This window comes from Pelmatolapia mariae, linkage group LG16_19 (genome assembly GCF_036321145.2).
Source record: "Pelmatolapia mariae isolate MD_Pm_ZW linkage group LG16_19, Pm_UMD_F_2, whole genome shotgun sequence".
NCBI classification, from domain to species: Eukaryota; Metazoa; Chordata; class Actinopteri; order Cichliformes; family Cichlidae; genus Pelmatolapia; species Pelmatolapia mariae.
This window is the reverse complement of record NC_086241.1, coordinates 24,907,667-24,928,235: the sequence shown is the minus strand read 5'-3', so window position 1 is coordinate 24,928,235 and position 20,569 is coordinate 24,907,667. Positions and strand designations below refer to the sequence as shown.

Sequence of the window (20,569 nt, the reverse complement as noted above, 5' to 3'; positions counted from 1 at the left end):
TGCAAATAAAATATAAGGGGAAAATGCATAGTGCTGCAGTTAGCTCGTGCCTGACACATCCCTTAATTCTGGGAACAGATTGGCCAGGGTTTAATAACCTTTTGGGTCAATGTGTGGGGATGTGTCCATGATCTTGTAGTACATGCACATGTACATGTAGTGTCTCCGCTGCACTCAGCAGTGATGCAAGGTCATTCGGCACTAACTCTGAAGAGGAGGAGATGGCAGGGCCTCCAGTGATTCACTCCATGGGCGATTTCCCATTTGAGCAGTCTCTTGATGAAACTCTATGCTCAGTCTTTGACCAAGTGATGAAAATTTATGGTCAAATGGTATGCACTGACACAGCACTGAACGACCAGCTTTTTGTACAGATTAAAGATAGGCTTTATTGAGTGAGTTGGGACACTCTTACAGAAGAGGAACACACCCAGTTTTTGGTGACTAAAAGTCACCGGGAAATTATTTTACAGGCGGCTTGTTATAACCCCATGGTAAAGCATATGGTTCTTTTTCTAACTTCGCTCGGTGTTTCACTATGGGAATCACCTCGGTGTGACCAACTACGGAAGCCCCAATGACACCACGTCTGTCTATGACAGACCTGTCGAGCCGTGCTCAGGGCTCCGCCCCCTCATTCTAACACGGCCGACCAGCTCCTCCTAACTCATTCTCGCTTTCTTCCCGTGAGAAACTACTTTGAGCTCCCTCAGCACATCCAGGCTAACTTGATTAGCTGCTTAACAGTTCTCAGGCGTCCCGTGTAGGAGTACGTTGCCGAACGGAGTTTTTCCGGTTCCAGTTTGGATCGTGCTGAGTAAGTCCTTCAAAAGAAGTATACTTAGAGTTGCACTGTGGAACAGCAACCGCGTCTGGCGAGCTGTCCCAGCGGTTCCTGGTTTTAGTTAGCGAGGTAGCCAACGTTGTGTAACTCGGGCTAACGCGTTACGGCAAGCTGTTCGTTCAGTGTCCGGCTAGCATTAACTTGTTAGCAGGCCACGAACCACATTACCCAGATAGCAAGGAAACATTGAAACAATGTTGAGTCAATATCAGGCAATGTCATTGAACCAACGTTGAGATCTGACGTTGACCCAACGTCACTCTTGCACCCATTTTTAATGTTGAAACAACGTCAGGTTTTGATGTTGAATCAATGTTGAAACCTGACATTGATTCGATGTTATATTTTCTAACACTGTTGACATTGAAACAATGTCAGATTCTGATATTGAAACACTGTTGAGCTATGGTGTTGATTTTCCACCTCTTTCGCACAGTTGCTTTTTATTGAAAAAAAAAACAAAAACAAAAACAAAAAAGGTCAATAGACATGTATCATTTGCAAAATACTTTATTAAAAGACAAAGTTTCCTATTTACATTTCTATGTTTCACGTCACTTTTTATTATTTACTCCGGGATGGGGACAGATGATGTGCGTCCTGCGTGCCACCCGTACGATCTGGAGCATATCTGAGCCATTTCTGGACTGCTTGAGCAAAGACCAACTCAGACATAGAGTTCGCCCCTACCTGCTGCGCCAGGCCATCTAGGACAAAAATAGACACACACACAAAAAAACAAAGACAAAAATAGGGAATTAGAGCACATGAATAAGCTCTTGTTAATTGTCTTCAGCAGGGAGAAAGTATGTAAACTCCTAGGCTAATAAACATGAAAGTCACCAGGCGGAAATCAGCAAACTGCCGCATTTGATTCCCAAAGAGCTATAAGCTGAAAATGTGATATGTCTTAGCATGGTGTGCCATGTATCCTTTAAAAAAAAAAAAAGAAAACATGGGGTCCTCGGGCTGTACAAAGTGTACAACCCGAGGACAAAACAAGCCGAAGACCAAAGACTCCATCTCCAGATTAACCGGACATGAAAGTCTTGTTATTAAGAAAGACAAAGTAATATAGCAAAAACCGGACATAGGAAATGTGAAATGCACCCAGCACATCAATTGATCCCTTTATTGTTCACTTTAGGCTCATAAAACTACAATAAATGTTAAAACTTACCAAATATGCATCTGCACAGCGCTGTCTCTTTAAATGCCCTTTTTTGCTTTGTCTGGTCCTTGGTATTTTTTCCCTGCCCAGTTGAGTACAGAGGCCAGCTCCTTTGTAATGGCATAAACCATTACACGGCGGACTCGCACCTCCAGTGTGGTCCAGCAGCACCAATCAACGCAAAGCGTCTCACCTATAGACACATTTTAAGAGATGGAATTAGCGTGTCTCATGTCTTAAATGTGTATGCAAGTGCTTGTGTGTTTACTTCATGTAATTGATGATAGAAACATGTCATTTGGTTTTCCCTAAAGCCTGATTTTCAAGTCATACAAAGAATAAACCAAAGTATTGGCAGTACAATGTATTTCTATTCCCTTTTGTTGGATATTCATTTGTTAGTTCTTGTAAATGCTAAAAGTGTTTACTAGTTTTTGCCTGTCACATATATTTGTTATACCATGTAAACTGTGAAATTCCAAGATTTTCAAACTTGCCTTGCAATAGTGGCCTCACAGAGTCTCTGGAATCTACAGGAAAAAAAATCACAACAAGATGACATTCAGGAGTATAAACTGGTGTTTTGAAGATAAGAGTACAATGACATTGTGATGCAGCTTTAAAGCTTTTTTAAAAGCATACCATCTATAGGGAAGACATCAGACTCTGCATGCTGGGGAGATCGCAAAGCTGTGTCGGTTTGTGCCGGAGTGGCGAAAGGTGCCGGAAGCTGGGTGGGGCATTATGATGGTTGCTATCAGTGGGCTGGGGGGCAGACTGCGGAGTGATGAGGGCTGTTTAGAAAAAGATAATTTTTTAAGTATTTAAGAATACAGACAACTTGTCAAAAAAGTTTCCTTGTGTCAGACACAGATATGTACACAGACACTAGACAGTATTTTATTACCTGGTATTTTCACTCGAGGGGCCTGGGGAAACCGTTTTTTTGTAGGCTGCTCATCCTCTGAGTCCGTATATGTGTACAGGGGATTTGGTCTAAAGAAAATAAATTAAAAACGGTCTTAAGTAATTGTAAATATGCTTTTGGCATATTGTTTCCTAAAGTTAGTTTGATTTCTAACAACACACACAGGAAACAGAGACGTGCAAGAAGGTACAGTATACAATGAATTTTTGAAGTGCACAAGTGTACACGGCTTTGCATTTTTAAAAAGTTTACAAACTTCCACTTTTTGGACTATATTATGTGGCGATATTGCAGTATGCAAGCACCACAGATATGTATAAAAGACAAGATCATAAATTCTTAACAATCAAAGATATGTTTGTGAATAAAAAGGTTTTACTTGTGCTTTCTTTTAAGACTGGTCTGGGTTTCTTCTTCGGACTGAAGGTCAGACGTATCACAGCGTTCACGTGGATATCTCTGAAGACTGCGTTCTGCTTCGTGAAATGTGCCTGGAAATACAAACACAATGTACGGCCAGACATACATTACGTGTGGACAAAAGGTGCAAACGCATAGAAAAATCAGCGGTTTCAAAAATACGCTGGTACGTGTGGACGTAGCCTTATTCATTATTCAAGGCACAAACGGAAAGTCATGTACGCGTGCAACTTAAAGTTAGGTGAGCATGCAACGTACAGTCACGTGGGCATGCTGCGTGAGCTTTCAAACTGAGTCTAAAGTGTTCGTGTGCGAATTGAAGCGAGTGCTCTCCAATCATTAAAAGTAACAAAGTCATTGAACACGTTTATACAGTTAACTTTGCGTTTATCAATCATATATCACAGATTTAGAATTTTTTGTAGTACTACGCAACTACAGAGCGAAAGTCTGGGTCAAGCGCCGAGGCGACGGCAAGAACAAAGGAAACCTCGAAGCGTTAAAGCTAGCTTTGTAAGGGAATATAACGAAGAAATTATGAAACGAAAATGTTTTCTTTGTTGATATACTTTGTTCGCAGTGCAATTTATTTGTTGCCGGATTGTAAGAAGTATGGACACAATTTCGGGCTCCCACATTTTGTGGGAGCAACGTAAATAATTGTAAAAAACTTGTTAATGTACAACATTAACGAGTTTTTTACTGTTATTCAAATGCAAACATGGAAATAACGAGTAGGAAAAAAAAATCATTCATTCTTACCTTATACTAATCGTGGTGCAGGCCAGTGCAGTGCATGAACTGATGCCTTCTCCGGTCAATTCCGCTGAGAGTAAATCAAATGTCCCGCTCTACTGTAGAAGACCTGGGGGGATGTACCAATGTGAGAGGGGTGCTGTGGAATAGTCCAAGTGATCGCTGCTTTAATTTCCCGGTCAACTATACATAAATTGCACGTAGACACGATTTTTTAAAGCTGGTGAACTAGACCAAGTCATTGATAACAAATGAACAATAAATCTACTTTCTCTGGTACTTTATACCCGATCAGTTGCAATGCAATTTAATGCTCAACTACAAATCGATGGTTTTTGATGGTGACCAGAGCCGAATGATCGTCAACTATAAATAGACGTTTTCTCGACGTTGTTGTTGTCACCTGGTCGACTATAAATAGATCAAATATCAATGACAAAAAAACAACAGTGAATCAACATCGTTACAACGTCTCTATAGTAAGACTGTCGGTTTACCACAGTATTTCAATGTTGTTACAACATTGGCATTTCAACCCCGACCATATACGACGGTTCGGATGAAAAATCAACATAGATTCAATGTCGTCTTGCTATCTGGGTAGCGTCTCACTAGCATTAGCTTGTTAGTCGACCTAGGTTTGGTTAGCATTAAGTTGCTAACGATATTGGCTAGCGGAGTGCAGCTAACGTGTCACGACGAGCTGATTCCCGCGGCGACTAGCTCGGATTTAACACCCGCTGCTAGTCCTAGCTACTTAGGGGCTAACGTGTCGAGACGAGCCTGGTGTAGCCTAGTCTCACCCCTTTCCGCTAACCATGTCTCTGGCTCCTACTCCCGCCAAAAGGTCGGAGCCGAAGGCCAAAGAGGCTGCATCCCGCCCGTGCCCCGCATCATGCGGTGCTACCATCTCGGGCAGGGACCCTCATCCAATGTGCATCGTCTGTATGGGTGCCAAGCATGCTCAGGCTTCACTGGCGGACCCTCAGGGATGCCCACACTGTGCTTTGATGCCAGAGAAAGTCCTGGAAAGGAGGCTGAGAGTAGCAGTAACGAACAGTCAGGACCCCTGCCTGTCGGCTGCTACTGCTACGAGCGATATCCGTCATCCGCGAGCCTCCACAAGCTGGGCGGACATGATGGAAGAAGAGTCCCCGCGCATGCCCCCATCGTTCGAGGACCTCCTCGATCAAAACGTGGGTGAGCCGGGTGGCGGGGACGCAGAGGGCGATGCCGATTCCGACCTCCTCGACCTGGAGGACATGGATGAGGAACAGGAGGATGACTCTACCTTTCCTCCCCAGCAGTCCAGGCCACCGAGTGGGGCTGAAGTTGCACCCCCGGTGGACAGCAATTTGTACAAGGTCTGCAAACGGGCTGCTGCCAAGCTAGGCATCCCATGACCAGCCGCCCAGGATGCCGAAGGGGCAGAACGCGACCTGTATGACGGCAAGAGGCTCCCACCAGCCTTGCCGCCATTGAAGCAGCTTCTGCCAGCAGTCACGGCCCGCATGAAAGAAATGAGTCGCTATTGGTCAAGCCCTTTTAAAAGCAAGCTTCCGACCAAGGGCTGCTCTAAGCTTGAGATCCAGGGGATGGGTGAACTGGGGCTGACCGAACCCCCAGCAGTGGAGCCTTCAGTGGCGTATCACCTTCACCCTAACCGCAGAGCAATCCTAGCTTCTTCTAGCATTTCTTTGCCCAACAAGATAGATCGCCTCACGGCATCTATTTATCAAAGGATGTACAAATATGCTGCACAGTCAGTATGCTCGCTTAATGCAGTCACACTGCTATCAGCATATCAGGCAGAAATTCTGGAAGACATGGGCCGTCAGCTTGACTCAGGTTCCCCGAACCCAGCCCTCTGGGATGAAATCTGCGTGGTTAATGATCTCATTCTTCGCTCCTCCAGGGGAGCAGTCCAAGGGTGTGGCCGTGTCATGGGCCTTGCAGTCTCGGGTGAGAGAGCCTTGTGGCTAAACCTGTCAGGCCTAGGTGATGCTCAGAAGGCTGAGGTCATGGATGCAGCCTATGACCCAACCAAGGGTCTCTTTGGCCCAGCCCTGGAGAGAATGAGAGAAACAAGCACCCGCAGAAAGCAGGAGGGAGAAGCATTCAACCTCTGCTTACCCAGAAAACCTAACTCTCAGCCCCAGCAGGTGCCAAGAGCTGGCTTTGCCGCAACAGCAGCAGCTGTGAGAGGGAGACAGAGTGGGGTCAGAATGCAGAGAGGAGCAGGTGGCCTGCAGGGTGCCCACCAGGCCAAGGTAGAGAACCAAAGACCTTGGGGCAAGCATTCCTTTGCAGCAGCTGCTGCAAAGAACAAGCCGTCACTCTATGCAGAGGGGAAAAAGAAGCGGTCAGCCTAGCACACCTGCAACATTTTGTGTCACCCCTCTCTTCTCCCCCAAAGAGAAGGAAGGTGTTAGAAGGGGTAACCAAATCACTCCAAGGTTCAGGGTCTCCGGAAGTTTCCAGTTCACCAGGAGCACCCTCTCAGTCTCCTCCTCCAGTTCAGGGAGGACAAACTTGTGGACAAATGGCGCAGTGTCACCAAGCACTCCTAAGCACTCTGTCTGTGTCACCAAGCACTGCCCAGAGTCACCAGACACTTCACTGTGGTTTGGGGGTAACAAAAGAAATAAAATGTGCATTTCTGCAGCCAGGCAGTTTGCCAAGGGCAGAATATCCCCCCAGTTTCAAAATAAAATCAAAAGAAAATCACTGCCATTTGTCTTTGTGCCCAGAGCAGGGAGCTCACGCTCTTCCCGAGGGGGAGAGCCCCAACTCCTTCCGGGAGACAGGGGTGACGTCACACTACCGCGTCTTCAGAGGCCCGCTCGCAGCGCGGCTGGAGCGGTGGCACGCATGCGCAGTTCATCCCTGGGTCTTGTCAACCATTTCCCATGGTTACAGACTACAGTTTGCTGTAAAACCACCGAGATTCGGCGGAGTGTTAGCTTCGGTGGCCAGTGGCGATTCAACGAATGTGCTGGAGGAGGAAATATCCTTCCTTTTACACAAACAGGCGATCAGTGCGGTTCCGAGCGAAGAAGCTCAGCAGGGCTTTTACTCCCGCTATTTCCTCATCCCGAAAAAGGACGGAACGTCACTCCGTTCTATTCTGGATCTGCGTGTGTTAAACAAGCATTTGAGAAAGTACACGTTCAGAATGCTCACACACAAGACGCTTTGTCGCTCAATTCACACAGGCGATTGGTTTGTCACAATCGACCTATCAGACGCATATTTTCACATCGCCATTTATCCTCCACACAGGAAATATCTCAGGTTCGCTTATCAGAGCATAGCGTACGAGTTTCAAACTATCCCATTCGGGCTATCCTTAGCCCCGAGGGTGTTCAGCAAATGTGTGGAGGCAGCGCTGTCTCCGTTAAGGAACAGCAGCATCAGAATATTCTCTTACATAGACGATTATCTAATATGCTCACGATCGCGCGAGCAGGCGATCAAAGACTCCGAGGTGGTAGTGAATCACCTCACGGAGCTTGGGTTCACAATCAACCTGGAAAAGAGCCACTTGGAACCCACACAGTTTACAGAGTATCTGGGGCTCAGAATAGACTCCATCTCTTATCGTATCGCACTTTCAGAGCAGAGGATCGCATCCTTCACTCACTGTCTTTCCCGTTTTCAGCTGGGGAAAGTTGTGCGGTTCCGACTCTGTCTCCGCCTCCTCGGCCTCATGGCCTCGGTGATATCGGTGGTACATTTGGGGCTGCTTATGATGAGAGATTTTCAGCGGTGGGTCGCTTCTCTGCAGCTGTGCCCTCGCCGACATCTCAGTCGTGGTGTAAAAATAACGCAGTCGTGTATCGCGGCTCTCCGGCCTTGGAGGAGCCAGACAGCTCTCGCTGCGGGGGTACCTGTCGGGGCAGTATCATCCAGGGTGACGCTGACCACAGATGAATCCCTGTCAGGTTGGGGTGCAACTATGATGGGCAGAGCAGTGAATGGCGTTTGGCCACAGAGACTCGCTCTGAATCACATAAATGTGCTGGAGCTCCGCACGGTGCTGCTAGCCTTACAGCATTTTCTGCCGTATCTCCAGGGACAACATGTTTTAGTGAAAACAGACAACTTCACTGTAGTTGCTTATATCAACCGCCAGGGCGGCACCCGTTCCCGGCAGCTACACAGGTTAGCCAGGGAAATAATTGTGTGGAGCAGCACTCCGCTCCTCTCTCTTCAGGCAACTCACGTGCCAGGAATTCTGAACAGGGGGGCGGACCTCCTGTCCAGAGGAAACCCACTGTTCGGAGAATGGAGGCTTCACCCACAGGTGGTGGAGCAGATTTGGCAGAGATACGGCCGGGCTGCCGTAGATCTCTTCGCCTCGCGAGAAAACACACAGTGCCCTCTGTTTTTCTTCCTGTCAGACGCAGATGCACCACTGGGCGTGGATGCGCTGGCCCATCCATGGCCAAAAACTCTGCTGTATGCTTTCCCTCCCCTCAGCCTGATCTCCCCAACACTGACCAGAGTGAGGGATCAGGGGCTGTCACTGATTTTGATAGCTCCACGGTGGCCATCCAAACACTGGATAGCAGAAATCATCCAGCTTCTGGTGGACGAGCCATGGCAACTCCACATCCGCAAGGACCTTCTGTCTCAGGCGCGTGGGGAGATATACCATCCCCATCCAGACCAGGTTGCTCTCTGGGCCTGGCCCGTGAAAGGTGGAATTTGAAGGCAGCAGGCATGCCTCCGAAGGTTATTGAAACCATTCAGAATGCCAGAGCCTCCTCCACTCGTTCCATTTACAGCAGTAAATGGCGTGTTTTTGAAGAGTGGTGCCATGAAAAGCAGATTATCCCTTTTCAGTGTTCAGTGGTGGAGCTGTTGTGTTTTCTTCAAGACTTGCTGGACAAAAGGAGAGCTTTTTCCACTATAAAGGTCTAGCAGCTATTTCAGCCTGCCACATGGGGTTTGGTGATAAACGTGCCGGTAAGCACCCCCTTGTATGTCGCTTCATGAGAGGGGCGCGTCGAACGCTCCCAGTTTCTAGACCACTGGTCCCTTTATGGGATCTGTCAGTCGTTTTAGACACCCTCTCCCACCACCCCTTTGAGCCTATTGGGGCAGTGGGGTTGAAGTTTCTCTCTCTTAAAACCACTCTGCTGTTGGCTCTAACCACAGCCAAGCGAGTTAGTGAATTACAGACTCTGTCTATTCACCCCTCTTGTCTACAGCCCGCCCCGGGACTCACTAAAGCACGCCTGAGGCCTAACCCAGCCTTTGTCCCTAAAGTGTTGGAAACGTCATACAGGTGCTCTACAGTAGAGCTCCTGGCTTTTCACCCCACTCCATTCTCTTCAGAGAGGGAGCAGAGGCTGAACACTTTGTGCCCTGTGCGGGCCTTGGGGACTTATGTTGACAGAACAGCTGGACTCAGGAAGTCGGATCAGCAGTTTGTTTCCTGGGCCTCCCCTCACAAGGGCCAGAGGCTAGCTCATTGGATTGTAGAGGCCATAGCTCTGGCTTATAGCTGTAAGGGCTCGCAGGCCCCCCCGGGACTCCGAGCTCACTCCACTAGGGCTGTGGCCACATCCTGGGCTTTGTTCAGAGGTGTATCAGTCCAGGATATTTGTGCGGCAGCAAGCTGGGATACGCTGCACACGTTTGTCCGGTTTTATCGGCTGGATGTTGCACAGTCATCCCTGGCTCAGGCAGTGCTGGATTCTGGTGCTTCAGGTTCGACCTGAGAGCCTGAAGTAGTACTGGAGAGTAGCTTCGGGAGCTGGCGCAGTCCGGGAGTGGGCCATATCTCCCATAGTGAAACACCGAGCGAAGTTAGAAAAAGAACGTTGGGTTACTTAACGTAATCCCTGGTTCTTTGATAACAGAGTGAGGTGTTTCACCAACACTTCCCTCCTTGCTTAGGCACGGAAAGAAATCTGCTTGGAATGAGTTAGGAGGAGCTGGTCGGCCGTGTTAGAATGAGGGGGCGGAGCCCTGAGCACGGCTCGACAGGTCTGTCATAGACAGACGTGGTGTCATTGGAGCTTCCGTAGTTGGTCACGCCGAGACGATTCCCATAGTGAAACACCTCACTCTGTTATCAAAGAACCAGGGATTACGTTAAGTAACCCAATGATATGACAAAATTCTGGAGCGAATAATGGCCAGAATTTATTGCCCGAGCATCTGAGCAGATGTGCGCCAATGGTGCGCATCCTGCCCAGAGTGTCAGCTGGTTAACCAGCCAGCCAGCCATTCCAAAAGCACCATTACTGTTAATGGAGGTCCCTTTGGGTGCATTGGTATGGGCTTCATCAGGACATTGAAAGAAGAGTGCACGTGAATATCACTTTGTATGAGTTCAGGTGTATTATGCAACACAATATCCTGAAGCTGTGCTGTGGCACATTATATCTGCAAACATTGTAGCACAGGTACTTTTTCAGGTCATCTCCCAGTCTGCCATCCCGAAAGAGAAACTGACTGACCAGGGCACATTGTTCATGTCTTGCACACTAAAAGAACTGTAAGAATTACTGGGTATTAAGTCTGTTCAGACCAGTATCCACCACCCTCACACTGACAGGTTGGTGGAGAGGCTGAATAAGATTTTAAAGTCCATGATTCGTTACTTCATTCACGAGGATGAGTGCACTGGGATCGCTGGTTAGACCCTCTGTTGTTTGGAGTCAGGGAGGTTCCCTAGACGGGATTTTCTTCCTTTGAATTACTGTTCTGCAGGAAGCTGCGGGACGTGTTGGACCTAATTAAAGAAAACTGAGAGGTCATCATGAGAAAATTTGCTCCAGGCCCAATAACGTCAGCAGCGACTGTACAGCAGAGGGAGTAGACTCAGGCAATTTTCAACAGGAGGTAAAGTGCTTGCATTAGTCCCTTCTTCTAGCTCAAAGTTACTTGCCAAGTGGCAAGGGCTGTTTGCAGTTGCATAGCCACTGGAAGACATCAACTATGAAATGATACAGTTGTGCAGGGAAGGAGCTGCACAGGTATATCACCTTAATTTCCAAAAAACTTGAAGAGAGGCTGAAATAGCTTCTCTCATGAGCCTGGTTAAGTAAAGAGACAAGTTGAGCCTGGAGGTACTAAAAGTCATCATTCCCACCTACCTCTGTTGTGATAACCATGTCAAACAGGCCCACATAGTGGATGTTTTTGCATTGCAATAGCATTTTAAGGACGTGTTGTCCACCTTACCCAGCTCCAATTCCATAGAGCATCATTTTGAAACACACCCAGGTGTGATGGTGCATTCACGACCCTATAGGTCAGGGGGTCTCAAACTCGCGGCCCGCAGAACAATAGTTTTTGGCCCCCGCCTTTATATAAAAATTTAATGTTAGTGCGGCTCGCAAGTTTGATAATGTATGACGCTTTACAGCATTATGTGCGGAGCTGAACTAACCCACCAATCACGGTGGGATATGGATCTCGGAGGACATCAGCCGGGCTTGATGCAAGCAGGGAAATATTTCTCAATGAGTAAAAGTTACAGCAGCATTGCCCTGGAGTATTTTCTTTTTATTCTGTGTCTGGATGGCTGTCTCCTTTCTATTGGGCAAACGCGGACATTCGCCCCAGCGCGCTGCATTCACAACACTTTAAAAAAAGGGTTTTTTTAAGTTGATGCCCAGGGGAAAATTATACATATATAGATTTATACACACACGTCAGTGGGACTTTGATTTATTTTGTCACAGAGAGAGACCTCATATTAACTCTCAAAGTGATGCATACGCGGCGGGATAAAAGAAAAGTAAGGAACTCAATGCAGCCCAATTTAGTCTGCAGTCATATAGCAACACCTGTTCATCGGCAAATAATAGTCCCCGGTAACCCGGACTAATTATAGGGTCGCACTGTAATTTGTGGGTTGATGTTTTTTACTTGCATCACTCTGTTTGCATTGCCGCACACATGAACATTACATATATTTCAATATAATTTAAAAGTAGTCAAAACAAATAACATCAAAAACAGGTGATGTTATTTGTTATATGTCACGGTGTCATTTCCGCTTCTTTTTCCTGTAACAACAACCAGGCGTATAACAGTCCATTAGCAGTCGCCTTTTTTGCGCTTGCTATCCCATCTACAAATGCCACGGTGATCATGTGATCATGAAAGACATGAACACGCGTAAAAACAAAGGAGACTGCTATCGGCTTTTTATCCACCGATCGCCGTGCTACGGTTACAAGAAAAAGGACAGGGAAATGACGTTGTCTTTGCGTTGAGATGTTGCCCGTCCGTCGGCTAAATGCTTGATTGAAACTTCAATGCGACAGTGTCACCAAGTAGAATTATATGTTACATAGCCCCAAACATGTCTTTTTCAAAGCCTGCAGTGAAGAGAAAGGTTGGTGATGAGCACTGGCAATTTCAGGAAAAGTGGGAAATGCCATATTTCTTTGTTGAGCACAGGGGCACCCCGACGTGTCTTATTTGCACAGAGAAAGTTGCAGTGCACAAGGAATACAATTTAAAATGTCATTACACAACTAGAGATGCTGAGGTGTATGCAAAATAACAGGGAGTTGAGAGAGCCAACCGGGTTGCTAATCTTAAAACATATCTACTGAGGCAGCAAGATTTCTTCAAGAAAGCAACAAAAGAGAATAATGCAGCAGTTGAAGCTAGCTACGTTGGTAGTGAGATGATTGCTAAAGCAGGAAAGCCATTCACAGAAGGGGAATTTGTCAAAAAGTGCATATTGCAGGCTACAAATATAGTCTGTCCGGAAAAGAAAGGCCAGTTGAGCAATATCAGCCTTTCTGCCAACACCGTAGCAGATCACATTTATGACATTTATGACCAACTGTGTGAGAAAGACAAATGTTTCAGTGTATACTCAGTTGCTCTTGGTGAAACCACAGACATCACCGACACTGCCCAGCTTGCAATGTATGTCCGTGGTGTTGATGACAGTTTTGAAGTGATGGAGGAGTTGCTCACAGTAATTCCAAATCATGGCCAGACCACCGCTCAGGACATATTTCACAAGCAGTGCAATGTCATTGAGAATGTTGGTTTGCCATGGAAGAGGTTTGTTGGAATAACAACAGATGGAGCGCCATCAATGACAGGGAGGAAAAATGGACACTTGGCACTTGTTAAAAAAAAACTGGAGGAGGAAGGGGTGGAGGAGGCCATTGCTCTGCACTGCATTATCCATCAGAAGGTCCTTTGCAACAAATGCCTTAAGTTTGACAATGTGATGTCTATTGTTGTGAAATGCATCAACAAAATCAGATCCAGGGACTTAAAGCATCGAAGGTTCCGTGCTTTTTTAGAAGAAATGGAGTCAGAATATGGGGATGTGCTCTACTTCACCGAGGTACGTTGGCTCAGCAGGGGAAACGTATTGAAGAGATTTTTTGAGTTGAGAGCAGAAGTGAAAGCCTTCATGGAGAAGGATGGAGTTGGTGTTCCTGTGCTAAGTGATCCCAAATGGCTCATGTACTTAGCTTTTCTTGTTGATCTAACACATGAGCTTAATGCACTGAACAAGAAGTTACAAGGCCAGGGGAAACTTGTCAGTGCTGCCTATGACAGCGTGAGAGCATTCTCCAGAAAACTTGCGTTATGGAAACCCCAGCTCTCTCAGACAAACCTTTGCCATTTCCCAGCATGCAAGGCACTTGTGGATGCAGGCACACCATTCAATGGTGAAAAGTATGTTGATGTCATTTTGAGACTACAGGAGGAATTTGATCACAGATTTGCAGACTTCAGGACACACAGAGCCACCTTTCAAATTTTTGCGGACCCCTTCTCCTTTGATGTGCAAGATGCCCCTTATGTGCTTCAAATGGAGCTCATTGAGCTGCAGTGCAACTCTGAACTCAAAGCGAAGTTCAAGGAGGTGAGTGGAAAAGCAGACAAGCTTGGGCAATTTTTGAGAGAATTGAGCCCTAGTTTCCCTCAGCTTTCCCGAATGTTCAAGCGGACCATGTACCTTTTTGGTAGCTAATACTTGTGCGAAAAGCTCTTCTCCAACTTGAACTTCAATAAGTCCAAGTACAGGTCCAGACTTACTGATGATCATCTTCAAGACATACTGAGGGTCTCAACTGCTTCCTTCCTCAGGTCAAATCTGGCCTGGCTATGCAAGAGGAAGCGCTGCCAGGTCTCTAGCAGCAAGGAGTAGGCAAGAGAAGCCATGTTCAGAAGAACAGTTCATGTTCTTCAGTGTTCCATTCATGTTCAGAAGAAGGTTATAACTGACATTTGAATCTAAATTCGGCAGATATAGAGGACTGAAGAAACCACATAAGGTCACTGACTAAAAAAAATCGTATTAATATTTTATTTACGTATTACAGATTCATTTATTTTCTTATTAATTCTTAATTTTTTAAATGTATTTTTCATCTTATTTTGTGTTAAAAAAATACAAATAAAGAGATTTGAGAAGATTGGAATTTTTTAACCATGCCTTTCTTGTGGAAAACCTGATGCGGCCCAGCCTCACCCAGACTCTGCCTCCAGCGGCCCCCAGCTAAATTGAATTTGAGACCCCTGCTATAGGTTACCTGAACATAAAAGACAAATTGTCCGTAGAGAATTGGCTGAAACGCTGAAGCTGGGAGTAATAGAAGAGTCACAAAGTTCCTAGTGCAGCCTCATAGTTCTTGTAGTAAACTATGGGGCACATAGGTCTATAGCCCAGGAGCTGGGCTATAGACCAACAAGACAATGGAGGTGGAGTCTCAATATGGGGTGAAGACAACTGCGTTCATTTACAAACTTGAAAGTCCTTGAATGATTCTTCATGTTCAACCTCTCTAAAGTGGATCGGCAAAAAAAAAAAAAAAAAAAATACAGCAGCACTATCCAATATCACCTCTTCAATTTATTGACCACTGCATAAAATGTATTTACTTTTAAAGCTATGATTGTTATTCTGTCCAACATTTGATTTTTTTGAACTTTTCTGCCTACATTTTTACTGTAACTAAAAATGTGAAACCTTTTTTAAATCTGAAATTATATTCATGTCACTAGAAAATGCCAAGTATTTATTGGAGTATTGTTGAGAGACAGTGTTTCTCAGAGCGCAGATAAAGACAAAACCTAGAGCCTTATGTTCTGGAGAACAAAGGCTGTAGTCATAGGTTTGCAAGTCTGCAGTCACGGAGCTGTGCAACAATGAAGCCAACACAAAGCACCAGAGGGCCAAATAGATGGGTGGACACAGTCAGTCAGCATCTCAGGCAAACCTTCACTACCCCTAACTCACACAAATATATAACCATATACCATTTAAACCAAGGTGGTAATGGCTAGCGCATAGAAAACATGGATGGCAAGCTTTTGCATTATCTTTGATTTTCCATCAAATCTGTATTATTGATATGTGCATTGACTGCCCAGTTTCATTTTTAACATCTTTAGCAGTCACATGAAAAGAGCTGTATGGATTATGTGATGAAAAATGTACATGTCGGTATATTTGATACAAAACAGAATGTCGTGATTTGCAGATGTCATAAAATGAACAGTTATATCTATAGTTTATTTTTGTTGTGCTGACTTTTTACAGTCAGTTACAATAACTCGTACTGCGTACTAGCTAGCATGACGGAGTTTCTATACAGCTGTGGGTACTATGATGTTACTGATAGAGAACTTTATTTTATTCATAAGGTTAGTTAGTAGAGTTGCCAACCGCCCCTTAAAAAACGGAATCGGCCCGTATTCAGAGAAAATATTACGCGTTTCGTATTGAGGTGAAAAGGAACACAGTTTGTCCCGTACTTCAGCTAGAATGGAAAAAGACACAAAGCTGGAGTTATTCTGCGTCTTTATGCTGTCAGCTGCCTCTTCTCTCATTCAATCATGAAACTGATCAATGATCAGCTGATCGGTATTTCTGACACAAGTCCCGTCTCTTGCTTGTTTATCGCCCACTTTGCACCAGAAAGAGGAACCCAGCGGATGTCGTGCTAAACAACAGCAGCGTGTTTAAGCTTGGTCAGTTGTTGTTAGAATTTATTTAATATTAATTTCTAGTATCAGCTGATGTTTGCTGGAGCCACAGCTGTAAGCTGCTGGCCATGATATCGGTTTGGATATCTGGTGAGAGGGAAACAAAGATGAAACCAGGAGATGTCCTTACTGAATCATTAGAGCTGAACAGGTGATGGAAAAACAGGTTTACCTTTTAGGTGACATGAATGAGTTAAAGGGAAGTTATAAACTGTTTCTGAGAGACAAATAACACCAGAATCCTTTTCTAAGTAGCTGACAGCTGGTAACTGTGCAGGGGCGGGTCTAGCAAAGTTTTGCCAGGGGGCCAGGTAGGGCATTAACAGGGAAAGGGGGGCACAAAGAAATACTTTTCTTTCTTATTCTCATTTAAAATGTCTAGCTTTTATTAAATAATTATCTGAATCTTACAATCAAAGTTTTTATCTGATGTACAACGTATAGAAATCATACATATACCAACAAGACATGAATTACATCACTGTCACAACAGCGTTTGTTTTCATTCAAAGGCTTTATGGCTGTCAAGTGTTTTCTGTCTGTGAGGTGCCCACACTTGAAAAAGACCAGACTTTGAATTTCACTCAAATTTATTTCTGACCAGTTTCAGGATCATGCAGTCAATAAGGTAGTTAGATAGCTAGGTAGATAGTTAAATAGGTGAAAAACCTTTAAACACACAAAGATAAAGAATATTTCATTAATCATTCAGTTAAATTAAATGCATTACACAGAATACAAATAAAATAACATAAATATATACACTTCAGTAAAGCCATTTAACATTGGTTTTTTAATCACAGAACTGAGTAATTTCAAACAACGAAGATGAAATAAACTGTGGTTTTCAAATATACAAAGTGTGTCTACCTTGCAATGTACACTTTACACTTTACATAAACAATTACATTTTTAAAGTATACATTTTAGAGTTTACAAATATTTTTAATAGAAACTTTTAACTAAGGATTTTCTTTTACAAAGAATTATTTTCCTTAAATTAAACCAAAACATATTTACACTAGTTTTAAGATTTAACCAAGGATTTGGGATAGCTATTTTTAGTATTAATTAACATAAATATGTGGGAAACACTATCTACATAAACAATTTGTTCAAACTTAAACATTCCTTAATATCAATATAATTTCCTAAACTTAAATGCAGTAACTATTTCCCAAATGCATAAATACACACAATTGAGCTTCCATAGGTCCCAAACATATAAGCAGCAAATATGAGTCCAAGAGCTTACCGATAGCCCGTCTAGTTCAAAGTCTTCCTCACAGTGCAAAGTGAATTGTGCCTTGTTTGCTGTCCTCTCAGTATGCCGCACACGGGTCGAATGACTGCTGCATGCATTTTAAGGCTTACTAGGCACGCCCGCCCTTGATTGCTCTAATTCAGCTCACCTGGCAGAGCGGTGCACACCAGGCCGTGCTTAGTTGTAGATTGCACACAAGGTCCAATCAGCAGCAGCACAGAGCAGGTAGTGGGCAGGAGGAGGAAGAGAAGAGTAACAGCCACACCTACTAGGTCAGTGCGACAATGGCTTTTCCTATAATACCTGGTGGGCCGTTCTCTAGTCAAAATGCCCAGGCCGATTTTTTGTCCCAGTCCAGCCCTGGGCACGACACGCAGTGAATTAACCTGAGAAGGTGGATTAAAAAATAACTGTGGTGCACATTGCAAATTAGCTCGCATAGACATATTAGTTGTACCGCTTCTTAATGACGGTATCTTAGCTAACAACACCACCCACCAGATTCAACTTGTAATTAGCTAAAAATCACTTAGCCTACTGATGAGAGGGACGTTGCTAGCTGTCAGTTTTTCAAGCGATGTTGAAATTTCCACATTCTGACACTTCAAATGCTTCAGGAGCTGCCCGCTCAGCGCAGCAACTGTTAATATAGAGCGTTATTACATTTATTGCTAATGCAATTATATGGCACATTGACTTCTGAGGAAATTTTAGATGGCACTCATCATCAAAAAGGTTGCCTACCCCTGCTCTAGTGGATGAGGCCCTAGCACTCTGAATTTTCGCTACCACAGTAGAGGGCAGACCTTAAGCAATCAAGTTTGATCTCTCAACAGTTAAGCATGAAGGCGCCACAGATCCGGGTGCAGATGAACCACTTCTCCTCCCGCCTGAGAGACAAGGTCCCTGCAGAGAGAAGCTGTCAAAGAACCCCCACCCCCCACCCAAGACAAGGTCTGGCCCTAGGTTCAGGTGGCCCGGAAAATGGGTGACTCTTGGAGAGGGAAAATGAACACTGCACCATTACAGCAGAGAGCGGGGAAGAGAGCGTATCCTTCCCTGCCTGCTTATGTAAGAGACCACTGTTGACTTGTCTGTCCTGACTAGGACGTGCTGGCCCTTCAGGACTGGAGGGAAAAGTTTGGGAGCTAAGAACACTGCTAGCAGCTCTAAGTGATTGGTGCAGTCCAGATCCCTCCTATTGATGCACCCTCAAACAGCGCTCCCCACCCCCTTAGGGAAGCATCTGTGGACACCACCTTACAAAACAACACCCTCCCAATCCAAGACCCCTGATGCAGCAGCCCGGGCTCCCTCCAGGGATGGAGAGCTAGGTTGCAAGATGCAGTAACCGCCAGTCTCCTCCAGAGGTGACACGACGCACACAGGCAGTGAGATAGTCCAGCATTGAAACCAGGGCTCTTGCCACGGTTGCACTGGTGCGCCTAAGTTTTTTTCTTACGTGCACCAGCACAAAAGTTAGGTGCACCCAAATTTTTCAACCGCATCACTTAACACCGCAGCTTTTCATGTTCACTTTTTTTTTTTTTTTAAATTGCTGTCCATACAGATAATATTGATTTTAAAATTATTAACTGATAATCTTGTCAACACAAAATTCTTTATTTGGAGCACATTTCTACAAGAAAGATAAGTTACCATATTTTTTGGACCATAAGGTGCACCAGATTATAAGGTGCATTAAGCGAAACCAAATATTCAGATAAGTCAAACTTTACTCAACTTATTCTTCTTGCTTCCTCTTCTTCTGTACCACTGATTCAATAATGTTGAAGTCCCCTGCAGCTGCTCTATTCTGATGTTCTACTGCATGACTGATAGTGTTTGAAATCCGCTTCGTAAGCATGTGTCTTAACAGGTGCCATTTTGGGGTCCTTATACACACACGGTATGGTAATATTATATTGAAGCATGGTACGCATTACTCTGCGAGGCTCCTGACTATGGTAGCCGTAATGCGCCAACAATCCATCAAGCAGTATGGCTTCGTAGCTTACCAAAGTCGTACTAAATCAAGTTTACAGATTTTTTGTGTGTCACATAAAATCATTTCGCAGTCAGTAAGCACAACCAGAATTCATACATAAGGCGCATTTTTGAAGAAATTAAAGCATTTTAAGAGCGCCTAATAGTCTGAAAAATATGGTTCTGAAAAAGTTCTTGGGTTTAAAGTGCTTCGCTGAGCTGAAATTTAAACTTAAAATATCTCAAGATATAAAAAATAAAAAGAAAGTCAAAATTAAAAGTGCTTCAAAGGCTTCAAACTGAACATCTCAATATCTTAACATCTTACCTTGGGCATGGGCATCTGAGAGGTTCCGCCCTTGACTATCTCTTATTGGTTTAGACCACGATATAGGCATAATGTGTGTCTGTTGTTGACCACAAAGAGATTTTCAGATTTGTGTGGAGACTTTCTGTTTTACTTGAATGGCTGGTTGCACCGGTGCGACCAACCCCCGAACCAAATGGTGGAACTAGGACTTCTTTCTTTTTTTGATGAACATTGGCACATTGGTGGAAAGTGCAGGTGTCGCTGTCCACTATTGGATTATTGTGGGAATTCCCTACGTCATTTTCCTTTCTGCGCGTCTTTGCAGAGACACACGCGTGACACACAAATTGATCGAACAGCAGCAGCATGGAGTCGGTGCTACGGTGCTTCAGCTACTCTAAGCAGCACCCTAATAATTGGTTTAGGCCATGATATGGGCATTATGTTGTCTGCTGTTGGCTATACATAGACTTTCAGATTTGCTGAGACTCATCTTTACACTCTCATCTTTAACAGTCCAAGTGGCACTCATGCCTTACAAATATCGTAATATCATTTGGAAACGCAATCTGCATCCCAGCTGAAATTGAGCAAAGCTGAGCTGCATTCAAAAGCTCTTGAAGCACCTTGAACTTGTACTTTCGTAGATATTTGGTCAAGACTCACAGGTTGAGGATGGGCTGAAGCCCTCTCCCTTTTTCGGAGCAACAAAATAACAGCTGCAGAAAAGAGCAATACCTCTTTTCTGCAATAGCACATTTATTTCCTCCCTCAGTGTGGTGGCGCGAATGAGGGATAACCGGGGACGGTAACTAAGATGTTGACAACGCCACCTGGGGGAGGGAGTTACACCCCAGGAAAGATTTCTCTAGCCAATTTAAGTGTTACACTGGCTA

The 20,569-nt window shown here is 44.8% G+C and overlaps 1 protein-coding gene and 1 long non-coding RNA gene across 2 annotated transcripts; one reads left to right on the top strand and one right to left on the bottom strand.

The window, feature by feature from the left end:
- Positions 1 to 1,384: 1,384 nt before the first annotated feature.
- On the bottom strand, positions 1,385 to 4,527 carry LOC134646332 (uncharacterized). The gene is made up of 7 exons (XR_010096660.2): positions 4,126 to 4,527; positions 3,323 to 3,434; positions 2,923 to 3,011; positions 2,658 to 2,809; positions 2,513 to 2,545; positions 2,025 to 2,208; positions 1,385 to 1,551 (listed from the first exon to the last, which is right to left on the bottom strand). It is a non-coding gene; the product is annotated as an uncharacterized LOC134646332 (long non-coding RNA).
- A 1,103-nt stretch (positions 4,528 to 5,630) lies between these two features.
- LOC134644490 (uncharacterized) lies at positions 5,631 to 8,833 on the top strand. Its single transcript, XM_063497576.1, has 3 exons — positions 5,631 to 6,389; positions 6,536 to 6,743; positions 6,870 to 8,833. Exons 1-3 carry the CDS (start codon positions 5,631 to 5,633, stop codon positions 8,831 to 8,833), a joined length of 2,931 nt encoding a protein of 976 aa, XP_063353646.1.
- Positions 8,834 to 20,569: the final 11,736 nt, after the last annotated feature.

What these genes read in the sequence shown, in the direction of transcription:
- LOC134644490 (XM_063497576.1), top strand. Translation starts at nt 5,631, where the DNA reads ATGAAAGAAATGAGTCGCTATTGGTCAAGCCCTTTTAAAAGCAAGCTT. An exon ending in AGGGTGCCCACCAGGCCAAG is followed by an intron (nt 6,390 to 6,535) that starts GTAGAGAACCAA and finishes TCTCCCCCAAAG; the next exon opens with AGAAGGAAGGTGTTAGAAGG. An exon ending in TCACCAGACACTTCACTGTG is followed by an intron (nt 6,744 to 6,869) that starts GTTTGGGGGTAA and finishes CTTTGTGCCCAG; the next exon opens with AGCAGGGAGCTCACGCTCTT.